The 19,253-nt window shown below is 35.1% G+C and overlaps 1 protein-coding gene across 1 annotated transcript in view; it reads right to left on the minus strand.

Annotated features, from left to right (window-relative positions):
* Window positions 1-2,258: 2,258 nt before the first annotated feature.
* Window positions 2,259-19,253, minus strand: part of RALYL (RALY RNA binding protein like) — a 427,107-nt gene continuing 410,112 nt past the window's right edge. Inside the window, exon 8 of the mRNA XM_054595861.1 lies at window positions 2,259-2,367. Coding sequence (XP_054451836.1) covers window positions 2,350-2,367 — 18 coding nt within the window. The 3' untranslated portion in view covers window positions 2,259-2,349. The remainder of the gene's footprint in view (window positions 2,368-19,253) is intronic.

Consider the following 19,253-nt stretch of genomic DNA (forward strand, 5'->3'; position numbering starts at 1 on the left):
TTCCCAAGTGGTGGCCTACTTTCCCACATGTTTTTTGAACTGAAGACAGTGAGTAATACCCCTTTGCTGTCCCTTGGCATTTTTGTTTCATAGGACTAATTGTATTTGGAGTTAGAAGTCCATGCTTCCCTCCTCATCTTTTAAAAGCTTCCTTTTAGTTTATTAAACTAAACTTTCAGGGGTTGCAATCCCGAATAATCTATATTTTGTTCATCTGGCATATATTTCATTATACCCTTGTCATCAAAAGAAATTCTGAAGTTAGGAATGGGCAACTGATACAGGGAAAGACCCACAGTGTCCAAATTCAAGGTCTGATGGGAGAAAGTGAACTCCAATAACAGAGAATGATTTTACACATTTTAATTATCCATCTCATTTTGAGAATAGTTAATGAATGTGTGGGAAAGTATTATATTCTAAATTTATGATAATGTCAGATTATAATTGTTATATAATTTATAGATTACTGTAAGGACAGACAAGTACTATGTTGGGAAAAGTATCCACAGGTGTATTTGCTAACACTCAGTACCTGTGACACAATTTCTTTTTGGGGCCCTAGGTCATCTTGGGCACATGTATCTCTTTGTCAGTAAAACAAAAAATCACTCAGCTGATTTTATTCTCTTACAGGAACACATGCAAGTTCTTTTCAGCTTCAGAATTCAGTCATAGCAGTCACAATTTCTTGAGTCTTCACTATAGCCAAAAACCGTGTACACATGGTTTTCACATTTCCCCAGAGGTGAAGTACTAGAATACAGCCCTAAATTCTAGTGTGAAAATTTCTAATTAATGTTTTTACTATTTCAGTTTTTGGTAATAACTTTTATTGAATGAAACTGTATAATATTCATTGTGAATATTTAAAAGACACAGAAAAAGATGATAAATTAGCTTAAAAGAGATTAAAGTAGAAAGATAAAACATATCATTATCTTATACTCAGTTTTTTTCTTTTGTAAAAAGGAGACCTTAATCCCACTGAGTGTTTTGGTGACATTACATGTCTTCTCTGCTCTTTAATGAGAAAGTTGCAGATTTAGTGGTAGAGTTTGGATTGGGCATAAATAGCTATGTGGACATAGTTTTGCTTTCTATCCAGAATACTTTTCTTAAGATTTCTATAGTGTAAAAGAAAACATGCCTTGTAGAAAAAGTGTAAACCAGCGTGTGACTTCTGTCAAAGACCAAGGACTGCCATCTGGCTTTCTATCCCATGACAAATGCACATGTTCCACAAGTCATTCCATGAAGAGTGTGGGCATATCAGACATAATACATTTTAGTAAACTTATGCTATTTTCATTATTGCACTGATTTCCTGGAATTACAGTGGCTTAAAAAGTCCAAACTGAACATTAAAACTATGGGCACCCCGAAGGAAAAATACACACTATCTTTATTTGAAAAGAAACAGAATTTATTAAGAAATTATACACTGAATTCTCCTACAGTCTGTGAAGTTGGGGTCTTTCATTTTTCCACAGCACAAGACAACAGCTAGGAGCTTCTGGAAAACACTTGCAATGCTCAGGGATGGAGAGTTCCTTGTTACGGAGATGGAATGAAGAGATGTCCACACTAATTTAAACATTTGGATCCAAAGACGAGACCATCCTTTCCTTTCTCACCTGCACTGGCACTAAAATCTGTCCATGGGATCTCTCACCCCAGCTGAAGGACTGGGTAACAACACGGTCATTTCAGTTCAGTAAAGCAGAAAATACCAAATTTAATCACAGGTCAAACAAACAATCCTATAACTCTTAGAATGACATCTGAAATAGTTGCATTCTTTATTAATAAAAATGATGCATATAGAGGGCAGAAATATAACCTTTTCAATTAGTTTATTCTTATGATCTGAAGTGATTTAAACTGTAAATGAAAAATAAATGACAAAAACTAGCATCTTTTCTTACATAACATTGTTCGAAATAAGCTTTACACATAGAATTGCCATTATCATCTGACTTTATATATGATCAATGGTAAAACATGCTAATCATAAAAATAGCTTTTACAAATATACATTTGTATATAGTGTCTCCCTTACCATTCATAATATCCTTCACATTTTAAGACTTTTAAGACAAAAATACTCCAAGCATAATTAGCAAAGGGAAACACACATTTACAATGTAAACCATAAAAACCTGACAATTATACCGTGTAGAACATAGAAGAAATAAAATTTCTAAGATTGAACAATACTCTCCTTGTTATTTATTTGGATATTTATATAAATTCAACCAAAGATGCTGCTATCCAGTAAGGTACCTCCTTTCACATTTCTGAGGGTTGTCAGAGTTTCTCTTTTCTGTTTGCATCATTCAATTCAGATCACTTTATCTGTAGAAACTGAGAAAAGAAAAAAAGTATTTTAAACTATAGAAATTTGTGTTTCATTGTTGCTAGCATGCATATGTGTAAATTAGATTTTAAGTCTGCATCAAGAGAAGAATCAAAGAAGAATTAGATCTTTAGAGAACTCTAGGTTGTAGATCTTTTGTTGAAGGCAACATTAAGATCATTTATATTTATACCATGCTATGATTTTTTTAAAGTCTAGCTAATTTAATCCCTGTGATTGGCAATTATTTTTTAGCCTGAGCTCTTGTCCAAACCAGAGCAAAAATCTTGAAATTATAAGCTGAGGTAAAGAGATGTGGGTTGCTTAGGAATCATTGCTGTTCCCAAGAAGAGTGGCCGTAGAGTACTTTTCCTCTAAGAGGTTTTGAATAGTGCATTCCCAGCCCTGTGCATTTGGAGTAAAAAGCCAATACAGGTCCTGATCTGAGCAACTGAATCTTGGTGGCAAACAAGAAAAGTTAGAAGCAGGAAGGGCTGTGAAGGCCTCATGGTGTAACCACAAGCCAAAAACACCATATAGGAGCCAAAATTCAATTGGTTGCAGAATTGAATTGAAAAATTGAAGATGAAGATGAAAATAAAATAATGCAAGATTTCTATAGTGGAGAAAGGCATTTACTGACCTTAGAGTCCTATCAAATTCCAGGTCTTTCTATTTAAGTAAAAAAATAAGTACAGTTCTTATTCCATCAACTTCAAAGGGCTTCCCAAGTTCAATAGGAAATCTATGTATATGACTTAAGAGTCAAAGACACACAAATCAAGGAATCAGTGGAGATGGGAGTTGCTGTTGAGACTAACATCATGCATCAGTTATCAGTCTCAGGGAGAACATGCTGCCCTGGTTGTCAGTCACAAGGTAGGACCCAAATATTGTATTTTGTTGTCAGAGTTGTCCAGGGAAACATTACATGATCAAGCATTGGGTGGAACAATGCTGACAGCTCCAATACTGTGTGCTGGTCCCTCATGGCTAGCTAGTTCCCCTCCAGCCACACACGGCATTTAGCAGATGCATATCCCCCCCTCTCGCTGCAGAAGGACCACTTCCTGTCCCTCATGGGGTTTGAAATACTGAAAGCTGGGAGTATGTTTGATATATATATATATATATATATATATATATATATATATCTGCAGAACAAAGGTACACTCATATAGCTTGAAACAGGGAAAGATACTCATACAAGGTGGTAAGACCAGCATAGGCCATGTGGGCTCTTTATTTCCTAGAAAGAAGTGTTCCAGGCCCAAGGCCCATTCCTATGTGGCTGAGTGATGGTTGAAGGCTGTCAACCATTACTGGCTCCTATGATTAGCCAAAGAATTACATAACTTGATCTTTTATTGTTCTTATGCCCATGATATAGAGATGTGGAAAAACACTTGTATTGAAATTGGGGTGGTGAGAATTGTTCTGGATGTCTGTAGCTCCAGGTCTCATGCCTGGCCAAGATTTGTGGATGAAAGGAACTCTGTGAAACTGGATGGTGTTTTCTTCATGGTGTACAACTTTCATGCTTAATAATATATACATCTCTAATTTTAGTTAATTGGGATTGATCTCTTTAATTCTAGGAAGATTTAGGATCAAATATAAAATGTTTACAAAAAGAGAAACCAGAGTACTACTATTTTTGTTAAGAAAAAAAATCTGTGAATATTTGATATACCATAAATACTTGTATTATTTACGAGAATTTAGCCTATTAGTGTAGCAGTCTTGTGATTTCAGTTTAGAATATGCAGTTAAAAATTGACTGACTTGTTTGTTCAGTGTCTTTTGTGATTTTATACATATTTAAAAAATGCTATTGTAATTTTGATGGGGATTGCATTAAATCTGTATATTGCTTTGATTAATATGCCCATTATAACTATGTTTATTCTTCCAGATCACAAACACAGAATATCTTTCCATTTCTTTGTATCTTCTTCAATTTCTTTGTATCTTTAAATAATGTTTTGCAGTTTTCAGTGTATAGAGCCTTCATATCCTTTTAAGTTTATTCCTAGGTATTTTATTCTTTTTGTTGCAATTGTAGAAGGAATTGTTTTACTCATTTCTTTTTCTGAAATTTCATTGTTAGTATATAAAAATTCAATGGATTTTTGTACATTGAATTTGTATCATGAAATTTTACTGTGTTTTTTTATTGTTCCCAATAATTTTTTTTGGTGGAGTCTTTAGAGTTTTCTATATAAAGAATCATGTTGTCTGCAAAAAGTGACATTTACTTCTTTCCCAATTTGGATGCCTTTTATTTCTTTCTCTTGCCTGATTGCTCTGGCTAGAACTTCCAGTACTATGTTGAATAACAGTGGTGAGAGTGTCTTGTTCCTGGTCTTAGAGGAAAAACTCTCAGTTTTCTTACCATTGAGTATGATATTAGCTGAGGGTTTGTGATATATGGACTTTATTATGTTGAGGTATTTTTCTTGTATACCCATTTTATTGAGTGTTAAAAAAGAACAAAGCAGGAAGTATCACATTCCCTGACTTCATTATAAACAAAAGGACAATAATCAAAAATCATAGCATTGATATAAAAACAGATACACAGACCAAATGAACAGAATTGAGAGCGTAGAAATAAACATACATGTATATGGGAAAATAATTTTTGATGAAGGAGCTAAAAACATACAAGAGAGAAAAGGAATCCTCTTCAATAAATTGTGCTGGGAAAATTGGGAAGCCACATGCAAAAGAATAAAACTAGATTGCTATTCGTCACCATACACAAAAATTAACTCAAAATCAATCAAAGCCCAAAATATAGAACATAAAAGAAAACATTGAATCTAAATTTATAGACATTTGTTTTAGGATTTTATGAATTTCATCTCAAAGGCAAGGAAAGTAAAAGCAAAAATAAATGAATAAAACTACATTAAGCTAGGAAGCTTCTGCACAGCAAAAGAAATCAACAGCAAAACGAAAAGGACACCAACTGAATGAGAGGAAATATTTGCACACAACATCTATGATGAGTGGTTATTATCCAATGTATATAAGAACCCATACAACCCAACAAAAAAAATATGCAATTAAAAAATGGGCAGAGGACCTGAACACTTTTCCCAAGAAGACATACAAATGGCCAACAGACATATGAAAAAATGCTCTATTTCCCTAGCTATTAGGGAAATGCAAATCAAAACTACAGTGAGATAACACCTCACACCCTTTAGAATGGCTATTAATGAACAAGTCAAGTAATAACAAGTGTTGGAATAGTTGGGGAGAAAAAAAAAACAACAAACATTTCCTGCTGTGGGGAATGTAAGCTGGTGTAGCCACTATGGAAAAAAGTATTGTGGTTCCTCAAAAAGTTAAGAATGGAGTTACCATATGACTCAGCATCCCACTTCCAGGTCTCTACCTCCAAAATTTGAAAGCATTTATTTGTAAAAAATATATGTACCTTTATGTTTATTGTATCATTAGTCGTCGTGGCCAAGACATGGAAACAACCAAAGTGTCCTTCGATAGATGATTGGTTAGAGATGTGATATGTATGTACAATGGAATACTACTCACATAAAAAAGATATAATACTGCTATTTATAACAACATGAATAAACTTTGAGAATATCATGCTACATGAAATATGTCAAAAGGAAAAAGTCAAGAACCATATGATTTCACTCATATGTGGGATATAAAACAACAAACAAAAAATTAACAAACAAGACAAACAGGAAAAAAATATTCATAGACACAGACAACAGCATGGTGGTTACCAAAGAGAAAGGGGTGAGGCAAAGATGATGAAAGTTAAGGAGGCCAAATTTATGATGATGGAAGGAGACTAGACTTTGGATAGTGAGCACACAACAGTATACAGATGATGTAGTATAGAATTGTGCCCCTGAAACATATATAAATTTATTAACCAATATCACCTCAATAAATTTATTATCAGGTCTTCCAAAAAAAAAAACCCCAAAGAGGTTTTAGAATAAAAATTTATTGAGACATAGAGTTTTGTGTATTTTTTAAAGATCTTATTTTTATTTATTTTTAGAGAGAGGGGAAAGGAAGGAGAAAAAAAAGGGAGAGAAGCATTGATCAGTGGCTTCTCATTTATTCCCAAACAGGGGACCTCACCCATAACCCAGGCATATGCCCTGACCAGGAATTGAACCAGTAGCCTATTAACCTGTGGGACTGATGTCCAACCCACTGAGCCACAACAGTCAAGCAGGATTTCAGTTTTATAATTTGAAATCTTATGTCCAAATCTTATGTTTGTACATGACATTGGGAAGTCTAAGAAAACTTTAGGTTATCATGTTGATACATTTAACTTATTGGATTTTAAGAATTATTTTATTTTCAGAATAATTTTGTTAAACAAGACAAATGGAGTACTTAAATACACAATACAAAACTTACAAATGTCATTTACAATGTTTGAGTGCATTTAATGAATGAATTTGGGACAATCATTTTTCAAAGTTCTCCTAGAAGTACTTTGTAAATGTGCTATATTTATAAATAGAATCCTAAAAATAAATGCTTAAAAATTTTGATTTTCAAGCTTTCATAAATCAAGCAATTAAAAATAAATAAAATATATATAATTAATAGTTTTTCCTCAAGTCACAAGCATTAGAAAACTTACATTCCTAGATAAGAAACTTTCATGGGTAATGCCAAGTACATTTTGGTATTTTGATATTCTCTCTGTCACTCTTTTTTTCTCTTCTTCCTTTCATCCTCCTCACCTTGATACTATGCTATATATGAGGTCTGTCTAGAAAAAGTGCAGCCATTGTTAATGTAATGAGAACAGTTTGTGCAATATCAATGTAACCTGGCAGCCAAGGAGAGAGTACAGAACGCACATCCATGAACAATGATGATTTCACAGTACTAGTCAGTGGGGACAGTAGACATCACCATTGAATGAGCATGTGTACTGCGTGGCTGTTGCATTCAAAATGACTGAGCAAGTGGAGTGATGAATCTGCATCTAATTTTGCATTAAGCTTGAACATTCCTCCACGGAAACTATTTGGATGATTCAGAACATCACAGCTACGGGCAACTAGTGATTGGAAGCTTCATTATGAGACACATGCCTGCTCATGCATCAGATCTCATGCAGAGATTTTTAGTGAAACATTGAATCACCCAGGTGACTCAGCCTCCCTACAGCCCAGATTTGGTACCCTGTGATTTCTGCCTTTTCCTAAAACTAAAATCACCTTCGCAAGGGAAGAGATTTCAGACCATTAATGAGATTCAGGAAAATATGATGGGACAGCTGATGGTGACTGGGAAAACTGTGTGAGGTCTCAAGGTGCCTTCTTTGAAGGGGACTGAACATCATTGTCCTATGTACAATGTATCTTGTATCGTATCTTCTATAAATGTCTACATTTTTCATAGTACATGGCTGGATTCTTTCTGGACAAACATCATACTTCCTGATCACATGTGTGTATTTTATTTATTTATTTATAAATTTATAAATCATGTTTATTCTATTACAGTTGTCTCAATTTTTACCCCTTTACCCCCTCCACCCACCTCACCTCCACCTCCCTCCCACAGTCAATTCCCACTCTGTTGTCCATGTCCATGGGTCAATCATATATGTTCTTTGTCTAGTCCCTTCCCCTTCTTTCCACCATGGTCCTCTTTCCCCATCCCTTTTGGTCACTTTCAGTCTGCTCCATGTTTCCGTGAGTGTGGTTTATTTTGTTCTTTAGTTTATTTTATTGAATAGAGTCCACTTATAGGTGAGATCATATGGTAATTGTCTTTCATCAACTGGCTTATTTCACATAGCTTAATATTCTCCACTTCCATTCATGTTGTCGCAAAAAGTAGGAGTTCCATCTCTCTATCTTTCTCTCTTAAATGTAGATTGATTTTATATATTTTTTTAAATGTCAAAGTTAATTATAAAATATTAAAAAAATGTAAAACCATTATAAAGTCTCAGTAATTAAAACAACATGACACCAGCAAAGAAAAAAATCAAGTAGATCAATGAAATATAATAAGTATTCTAGTGACAAATGTATATATCTTTCTAACAATATATGATTAAGTTGATATTTCAAATCAATGGGTAAAATAATGATTATTCAACTAATAAGGTGCATGGACCACTATTACTTGAAATAAAACACATATAGAGCTCTATTTCACACATTATACAAGAAATACTCAGGTGAGTTAAAAGTCAATATGTAGAATCTAAGGAGTTTTAGAAGAAAATAGAACTAATATTTTTCATGACCTGAAGTAAAATATTCAAACCCAGAAGCTATAAAGTAAATACTAACAGTATGATTATATTAAACATTTAACTATATAGTAATATACATATAAAAAATTAAAGGATAAGCGATAGAATAGAAAGGTATTTGCAACATATCTAAAACATGGTTAATAGGTTTTTTTTTTTTTTTTAGAAAACAGTTCCACAAACCTTTAATCAATAAATGGATAAAGACTACCAAAAAGTCATTTAAGTTTTTTCTTAAAAAAAATAGAAATAGGCAAGAAATATACTAAAACAGGTTTAGTTGCAACAAATAGTAAAGGAACAATTAAAATAACATCATTGTCACATTCAGATTAATGAATATTAAAAATATTGGTAATATCAAGTATTGGTAACTCTGAAAGGAACTGTGTATTCATAAAAACCTTTTCTTCATCTTAAAGCAGTCTCTTTAGCATATTTTGCAGTGCTGGTTTGGTGGAGGTGATTCTTTCAGGCTTCTTTTGTCTAGGAAACTCCTTATTTTGTCTTCCATTTTAATTGAGAGCTTTGCTGAATAGAGCCATCTTGAGTGCAGCCCTTTGCTTTTGATGACTTGGAATATATCTTGCCATTCCCTTCTGGCCAGCAGTGTTTCTGTTGAGAAGTCAGATGCTAGCTATATTGGGGATCCCTTATATGTTGTTTACGCTTTCTCCCTTGCTTGCTTTAGGGTTCTCTGTTTGTCTTTGATATCTGGCATTTTAATGATGATGTGTCTTGGAGTGGGCCTCATTGGGTTCATCTTGAGTGGGACCCTCTGTGTTTCCTGAACTTGCGTGACTTTTTCTCTCTTCCAATTAGGGATGTTTTCCATCATGACTTTTTCAAACAGGTTCTCTATCCCTTCTTCATCCTCTTTCCATCTGGTATCCCTATTATATGGATATTATTACATTTCAGGTTGTCCTGCATTTCCCTCAATGCCCCTTCTTTCCTTTTGAGTCTTTTTTCATTTTCTTGTTCTTTCTGGGAGCTTTTTGCTACTTTGTCCTCCAGCTCACTGATTCGGTCCTCAGCTTCATCTAGCCTACTTTTGATTCCTTCTACTGTGTTCTTCCATTCAGAAATTGTATTATTCATTCCCTCTTCTCTCTTATTGATAGTTTCTATGTCCTTTTTCACACTGATATAGTTGGCAGTAAGTTCCTCGTAGTTTCCCTGTAGTTTTTGTAATTTTCTCTGAGCTCACTTGAGCTCATTGAACTTCCTTAGAACCATTGTTTGGAACTCAATATCTGATAGTTTACTTGCCTCTATTTCATTTAGTTCTCTTTGTGGGGATTCCTCCTTTCCCTTTGAGTGGGGGGTATTCTTTGTCTTCCCATTATTTGTGATACTCTTCTTTTTTGCTTTTGCTTCTTAAGTTGATCTGTCTTGATTTCCTAACTTTGTGGTGTGAACTTCTATGTTTGGAGACCACTGTGTTTACTCTCTGGATCTGCCTCTGATGATGTCAGATGTTGACCCTGTCTGACCTTAGGCAGACTTCCAGGAATCTACTGTTTGTGGCTGACTCCTTCAGCTGTTAATCTAGTCACTCTGTCCTCAGCAGGCTGCCTTAGACACCTCAGGGCAGGACGGCATCCCTCCTGGGTGTGGGGTTATTAGGTCCTCTCTAGCTGTTGCGTATGGGGGAGGAGTGAGCATTGGGATCCTGCTGGTTACTCTCTCAGTTCTCTCCCCAAAGCCTCCATCCCCAGTCTCTCCTCAAGTGTCACCAGACCTTTCTGCGCCCCTTTAGCCAGGGATCTACTGTCTGTGGCTGCCACTGTTCACTCAGCAGGCAGCTTAGACAGCACGGTGCAGGGTGGAATCCCACCTGGCGATGGGGCTATTGGGTCCTTTGATGCTGGTACCACTCAGGAGGAGTGGTCTCTTCCTGAGCAAGATGGCTGCTGTCATATGGGGGATGAGTCAGGACCGAGATCCTGCCAGCTACTCTCCCAATTCTCTCCCCGATGCCTCCTTTCCCAGTCTCTCCTCAGGCACCTCTAGCCCACACTGCCCCCAACTTTGCCGGAGACCAGGGTAAGTGGCTGCAAATAAAAATTTATGTGTTGGCCCTTTAAACAGTTCTTTGCATCTCCAGATGCCTGCTTCTTGTTGAGAACAACCCTGCTGCTTTTTGCAGCTGGCTGTTTTCCATGCACTTTTTGGGCTCTGGTGCTGTGGGCTAGAGGTTCCCACCTTTGGTTTAGACCCCACTCTTGTCAGGGGAATCCAACTGGCCGTTTCAATATCCTTCTGGTGCTGCCACCCAAGGGTGCCCCGTCTGCCTTCTCAGGTCTGTACCACACTCCTTACCAGTTAGATTGCACTAAAGCTGATTCTTCTGTCTTCAAGGTTACAAGGCTCCTCTCTCGCTCTTGCTTAGTTGTTTGTTCCAGTTGATTTCTCCACAATTTATTTGTAATTCCAGGTTGGTGCTGGGAGGAGGTCAGCATGACTTCCACTCACTCCTCCACCATCTTGATTCCCACATGTGTATATTTTTAAAAATGAAACGTTATTCAAATGTGTTCTTCATGGTATTCCTTGGTCTGTCCATGTACATGAGAAATGCTGATTAGTCTTTAAAGCACAAAGGTTCAAACTTATGGGACAAAGTAGGTGTGCTACTTTTTGTGTAGTCTAAAGGAAGTTTTATGTTTCCTGTATGCACAGACCTCAAATTATCCATAATCAATGTGAAAATGTATACCTTAACAAATAAAATTAAATTTAACCTGTAGAATGATCTGGACATATAAACATCAGGTATTGAGACTTTTGGGTTTTGACTGATAATGCCTGTGTGCAGGGTAGATATAAGGCTTGTTATCTTGCAAATGTACTCTTTCTCGAAGGCCTTGGCAGATTGCTTTCCCTACAGATGGAAGATGCTTAAAATACTATGCCCACTGTGTAGGTAAAGTTTACTAATCACTGTGTTTCTTCAGGTTAAGTCATAGCACATAATATTAATTTAGTATAGTCTTCTACCATTCTGATTATCTCAAAAGACTGTTTAGCAAATACTCATCTTGTTAAGAAGAAAACAACAGCCTACAGTTTTTTATGCATATTACTTTACCCCAGTAAAATTTCTCTTACCCCTACCTTTAATCCTTGATTATAAATGATTACATAAAATCACTCTCCTAGGAAGGAGAAAGGTAGGTTTGAAAGTAATTTATTGAAGTACTATTTCCTTGCCTAAAGCTTCAAACAATTTGTGTGTTGGGAGTACAAAAACAAAAGCTTAATGAAATTTTAGCATGTGTTGCTAATCACATGGCTACAAGTCATGACTATCATTCTCCTTACCTTAAAAACTGGCAAATATGTTCACCAAGCTTTCCACAGAACTTCTATCCAAGGAAAGATTTTGTTTGCTTCTAACACTTAGACCAAAGGGGATACCTGTGACATTCTTGCTGCCTGTTTCTCAAGAATGACAGTTACTTAAGATGCTGATTTGTTTCATATAATGTGAAGCTAATTGTACTTTCCTTCTTTTGAATAGTGGGTAATTTATCTACCAGATGTATAGATGCCTGAATGCTTTTAAAACAAATTTTCCTGATAATGAATGCTTTTTCAACTCTCAATCTCTCCCATTTCTGAAAAACAACGAAATGAGCCACTCATTGAGCCTCAATTGTATTGAACCAAGTAATGCACTCCTATTTGACAAAGGTAAAAAGGATAGTATTAGTCCAAAAGGGATAGCACATTTAATTTCAAACTCCATACATTGATATATTAGAATTAAAATAGGTACAACAGTATGAGGAATAAACACACCTTATTTACAGCTCTACCAAACAGATGCTTTTTAAGAAGTCTTGTGACTTTTTTAATATCATAAATGTTCTGTTCTTTTTTCTAATTGAGAGTTATGACTAATAAGTAATTTTAAAAGTATAGATAACCTGTATTTTTACATAACATCTATTTATAAGAGCAAAAAAGAAAAGAAACAAAATATGTGGCTAATACAGGTTGTAGAACACTTTATAGAAAAGCAGAATCTTATCAGCAGGAATTATCTGTATTCATTGTTACCACTGTTTATCTTAGATGTATAGACAGCCAGATATTTCTCTAGCAAAATGGGTTTATTTGGGAATGACAAAGAATTGCAATTAGGCTCATATGGTCTGATCATAAACCAGGCAATATCCAGAGGAAAAAAAAAGAGGAAAATCTTTTATAGAGAGAAAGGGGAAGTTGGGAGGGTTATTACAAGAGTTTTTCAAGTTGGGCTGTGGGCCAACTAGGGCACAACAGCTTCCCCTACAGTCCCTCCCAACTCCAGTATACATGACATTTCTGTTTATTAATTTTTACATTGCTGATCATGTTTACTGAGTAATTTTTCAGCCATCCACTTTTTATAAACAATGTGAATATATTTGGCTTTTTAAAAATCCCTCATTACAAAAAAGACAATATTCAATTCAAATTTCTAAATAACATACAGATTCATAGCTGCTGTTGTGCATTCTAACTTAAAGCTTACCTTCTACTAATAATCTCTTGGGACCAAAATCACATTCTATGTTTAGACTAAAAGAAGCACATCACCAAAACTGTAATGGAATGAAAACCAAGATGGCTAGTGACTTACTGGGATGGTGATATATAAAGACAACTGCCTTTTTGTATAGTTCCTGGTGGCTTTGTTGGCCATTTGGGGTATGGGGGGAAGGGACAGGAAAAAAAAAGTGTAGTAACTTGCCACACACTTGAAAAGAAGCCCATTAGATGTTTACTTAGATTTTAACTCTAAAATCAAGACCTAAATGATCAGAACATAAAATAAGCATGGCACTAAAAGAGGATGAAGGATTCTGGGTCTTTGAGATTTAACTAGAAAATAGTGGAAGTTCTGGCTGGATTATCTCAAGGGGCACAGAACTTGACCACACGAGGCTCCATTTTTTGATAGTCATTGTTAGAAAATAATTTAGTGCCCCAAGTCTAAAAACTGCTAAATGTCTGAATTTTATAAATTGAGTAAAAACCTAGAGAGTCCTAGAGAGTTTGCAGACAAGCCAGGCAGCCTGGCAGAATTTGGGAGGAATGGAGGTCCCAGAGGCATCCTGTCTTTGGGACATGAATTCAGGTCACCTAAAATGGTGAGAGAGAGGAAGGCAGTCATCAAGTCTAGGGGAGGTGGATTGCTATTAGAACACTGAAGTAGGAATCTGAAGAATAAGACTTTTTTGCTTTAATTTATTTATTTGTATTTTGGGGGGATCCCATTTATTCCCAGGAATAAAACAGGACCCAGTTATTGGAATAAACCTATGATAATTGTAATAAGCTTGTGGCAAGTGAAACAACAAGAATGTCTTAGACTCCAAAGCATCTGAATTTCTTAGCTGAGGCTCTACAGCTAAGTGGCTCTAAATTTAGATTGGGTTTGGGTTATTCTTATAATCTGGGCTAAAACTGTGGGCATGGGCCACAATCATCACAATAACTCTTACTGGTATAGTGTGTGGAAGTTCATAAGATACTTTATATGTATATTCTCATTGATTTTCATTTCAAGTCAATGAGGCAGGTAGTTGGGCAAGAATCATCCTCAGGTTATTCATTAATTCTTGGATGACAGAGTGTCAAGACTAAATCCAAGCCAGGCTGCTTTATTGAAGACAAGTGTTTTTCCTAATATTTTCTCTATCCAGTTGTGGAAAGGAGAACACTAAGGAGACAGGCTGGGCCCAGAAATAACTCTAGCACAGATGAATTTATCTGGGATGTGAAAATACTAATACATGGGTTACATAGGTGTCTGTGGATGAGTGGGAGAAGAGATGTGGAATTACTGGGGACCTGAGAGGACTTGCACACAATTTATCGCCTGCCCTTTCCTGATTTGTAGCAGAACTGCCTAGATTTTTTAAAATTCTTACCCGAGGATATATTTTTATTGAGGGGAGGTGGGGGAGAGATGGAGGGAGACAGAGAGAGACAGAGACAGAGAGAGAGAAACATCGATGTGAGAGAGACATCAATTGGTTGCTTGCTGTACATGCCCTGACCAATGGAATGAGCAATCTATGCAAGTGCCCTGAATAAGGACAGAATCTACAGCCATTTGGTGTGTAGGATAACACCCCAACCAACTAAGGCACCTGGCCAGGCAGAAGTGATTGGATCTTTTTAAAAGTTCTATCTGGAACTAATTCAAAACCATTTTTGTTAAAACTTGTTTTAAGTATCTGCCTAAAGGACACATTTTGCTGTGAAAATGCATCTGATCAAGAAAAAAATTAACTTTACAGTAAAATGATCTGAAGTGTGTTACATAATTTTATTTAAAATGTCTGTATAAAAATTTAATTCATTTAATAATAAAAAAAATTAATCACATTTGTCAGTTTTATAATGATCAGAACTGGCATGTACTGTTACACATATATTAACAGTTTTAGATTTTTTCCCCAAACTATTCCATAATACTTTTTGAAGATAATTATGACTGTGTTTGAGGGTTTTGGGCTCACTGAAAATCATATTTGACTAGTTGAATTGATAAGTCATAGTAGTTTTATTTGGTGCATAACATGTATCAAGCATTGATTTCTGCTTTGTCATGCTAATGATACAGGATGAGGAAAATGTAGGTTTACAGTTGTGAGTACTCAATACAGTTTATTCTTATATTATTATTTATTAGTTATTGTATTATTTTCCATGTGACAGCTGTAAACTTATTTTTGCCCCTCCCTGTATAATGACTAGCAATCTTTAGTTACTCTTAGTGCTGGAATGATAATGATTGCTTTCAGATAATACTCCAAATTGCTTAATTCCAGTACTAGAAGTCAAATGATTATTAATGCTAAGGTTATTATGAACTTTAAAATTGTACCCATTTTACTGCTTTCCACAGCTCTTTGGATAATTATTTTTGACACCAATAAAAGATATACTTTAAAAATCATCTCATATTTAACAGAAAAATATTATTTAGAATTGGTTTAGAGGTTGAATTTTAAAAGCACTTGGAAATTTTACAGTTAATTCTTGATCACTCAGAATAGCTTAGGAGAGGTGGTCATGGCTATTTAGTAATTTTCATTTAATGTAATTAATTTACTGTATATATCAATAAAAATTAGAATATAATAAAATAGCTTTGACTTTAAAATTGAGTGAAATTAATCTGAGAGAGCAAGTAAAATAGTCAAGTGAAGAAACAAGTATGGTATTATTCTATTAATAAATCCTTGCTTTTTATTGGTATATTTGAGAAATATTGTTAATTTCAAAATTATTAAGGTTTAATGCCTTGGAATATTATCAAAAGACTGTAAGCTCTCAAATCATGCTGGTTATAATAGAATCCTGGATGATCCAAAAGAGATTTCAGAGCTTGTACCCCTTTGTATTTTCAAGATTATAAAAGAATCCCAGAATTGTAACAGATGCCTGAGAAATTGCAAAATTGTTGTCCTCTGTCTTATATATGACTGATTCTGCCATATCCTTTGGTGGTCACTTTTTGAAATAAACATTTTGAAATGTATTATGGGCAAAGTGGGAATAGAGGGAACATACCTCAACATAATAAAGGCAATATATGACAAAACCACAGCCAATATCATACTCAATGTACAAAAACTAAAAGTGTTTCCTTTAAGATCCGGAACAAGACAGGGATGTCTGTTTTCAGCACTTTTATTCAACATAGTATTGGAAGCCCAGCCACAGAAATCAGGCAAAAAGAAGAAATAAAAGGTATCCAAATTGAAAACGAATAAATAAAACCATTATTATTTGCAGATGACATCATACTGTACACAGAAAACACTAAAGACTCCACCAAAAAAACTACTAGAACTGATAAATGAATTCAGTGAGATAGTAGAATACAAAATTAATATTGCATGGCACTTTTGTATACCAATAATATACTATTAGAAAGAGAAACTATGAAACAATCCTGTTCACAATTAAAAAAAAAAAAAAAAAAAAAGGAAACCTAGGAACAGTTTCTAGGTAACTCTCAAAAGTTACCTAGGAAGAAATTTAACCAAGGAGGTAAAAGACCTATACTTGGAAAACTATAGGACATTGAAGAAAGAAACTGAATAAGAGTCAAATAAGTGGAAGCATACACTGTGTTCATGGATTGGAAGAATTAACATCATTAAAATGTTCATACTCTCCAAAGCAATCTATACAGTTAACACAATTCCTATTAAAGTATCAATGGCTATCTCATAAAACCTACAAATAGGTTTTAGTCCTATTTGTAGGTTTTATTTTATTTTATTATATTTTAGAACAAATATTCCAAAAATTTATATAAAGCTACAAAAAACCTGAATAGTATCAGTAGTCTTGAGAAAGTAGGACGAAATTGGAGGTATTACCTGTTATCAAACTATACTACAAGGCCATAGTAATCAAAACAGCATGGTACTGGTGTAAAAACAAGCATATAGATCAGTGGAACAGAATAGCGAGCCCAGAAGTAAAGCCATGCCTGTATGATCATTTAGTATTTGACAAAGGAGCTAAGAACGCACCATGGGATAAAGACAATCTATTAAATAAATAGCATTGGGAAAACTGGATAAATACATGCAAAAAATAAAACTAGAACACTTCCTTACACCATACACAATAACAAACTCAAAATGGATTAAGGATTTAAATGTAAGACCTGAACCATAAAAATCCTAGAAGAAAACAAAGGCAGTAAAATCTTGGACATTTTTCATAGCAATAGTTTTTCTTATGTATCTCCTTAGGCAAGGGAAACAAAAGAAAAAAATAAACAAATGGTACTGCATCAAACTAAAAAGTCTTCACATAGCAAAGGAAACCATCAACAAAATAAAAAGACAACCCACTGAATGGGAGAACATATTCACCAATGATACAGCCAATAAGCATTTATTTCCAACATTTATAAAGAACTATACAACTCAACACTGAGAAAACAAACTAACTTAAAAAATGGACAGAGGACATGAATAGACACTGTTGCAAAGAGGACATACAGGTGGCAAATACACATATGAAAAGATGCTCAGCAGCACTAATCATCAGAGAAATGCAAATTAAAACCACAGTGAGATATTACCTCACATCTGTAAGAATGGCTATCATCAATAAATCAACAAACAGAAAATGTTGGTGAAGATGTGGAGAAAAGAGAACCCATTGTTGGTGGGAATGCAGACTGGTGCAGCCGCTGTGGAAAACAGTATGAAGTTACTTAAAAAATTAAAAATGGCACTGCGTTATGACCCAGCAATTCCACTTTTGGGAATATATCTGAAGAAACCTGAAACATTAATTTGAAAGAATATATGCACCCCTATGTTCATAGCAGTGTTATTATTCATCATAGCCATGATTTGGAAGCAGCCCAAGTGTCCATCAGTAGATAAGTGAATAAAAAAGCTCTGGTACATCTACACAATGGACTACTACTCAGCATTAGGAAAGGAAAATTTACCCTTGGAAACAGCATGAATGGACCTTAAGGGTACTATGCTAGTTGAAATAAGTCAGAGGAAGACAAATGCCATGTGATTCCACTTACATGTGGAATCTAAAGAAAAAATAAATGAACAAATAAAACAGAAACACACACACATAATACACACACACAGAACAGACTAAAGAGTGCTGTCAGGAGAGGGGGCTAGACTGAATGAAAAAGGCAAAGGAATTAGCCCAAAAACCCACCACTCCTCCCCCCAAAAACAGATGCAGGCAACAGTGTAGTGATTGCCAGAGGGAAAGGGGAGTGGTGTGAGGTGGGAGAGGTCAAAGGAGGGATAAATGATGATGCAAGGATACCGTTGAATGGTGAGTATGCAGTATGCAGATGATGTGTTATCAAGTTGTACACTTGAAACCTATATGGTTTTATTAACCAATGTTGCCCCAATAAGTTCAACAAAAAAGAAATATGTTTTGGATACCAGTTCAAAGGTTCCTAGACCTTATGTCTATGATAAGATAAAATAGAATTTAGAAATGGTATCAGTTACATGATCATTCTTGTGTGAGTCATGATAAATAGGAGCTTGGAGCATTTTAATTCAGTACATTGATGAAATAATTTAACATAAGCTGAATTTTCTCCTAGAGGATTTCTGTATACAAGCCTGTCCCCAGATCAGAAAACAAACTTTTTACTTGAAGACATTTTTCCTTTATAATCAGATTCCTCTAGTAAGACACACTTAATGGGTCTGAACAGAATGCTTTGAAACATCATCTGTTCATTGATATGACTTTGTGGGCACCATGTCTGCCTGGTTTCTGTTGTATCACTTATACCTGGCAGGGTTTGCTGAGTAAATACTGTGTGATATTACTGGGCACATAAGTATAATATGTCCTACATCTGCCCTGTACTTTTGAAACTAGGCATTAGTGTTACAGCATTTTATATACACACATCATAAGGGAGAAAAGCCAAAGAACAAGGAAAGAGAACTTCTTGCCCAGAGTCTTGTTCCAAGTGGTGACATAATCCAGTCCAGAGCTGCACTCCCCTGCCCTGACTTGAAGACCACATTAAAATAAAGACTTGATTTGAAATAAAACATCATAGAACAG

This window comes from Pteronotus mesoamericanus, unplaced genomic scaffold (assembly GCF_021234165.1).
Source record: "Pteronotus mesoamericanus isolate MK-2021 breed Mesoamerican mustached bat unplaced genomic scaffold, CSHL_Meso_final scaffold_54, whole genome shotgun sequence".
NCBI lineage: Eukaryota > Metazoa > Chordata > Mammalia > Chiroptera > Mormoopidae > Pteronotus > Pteronotus mesoamericanus.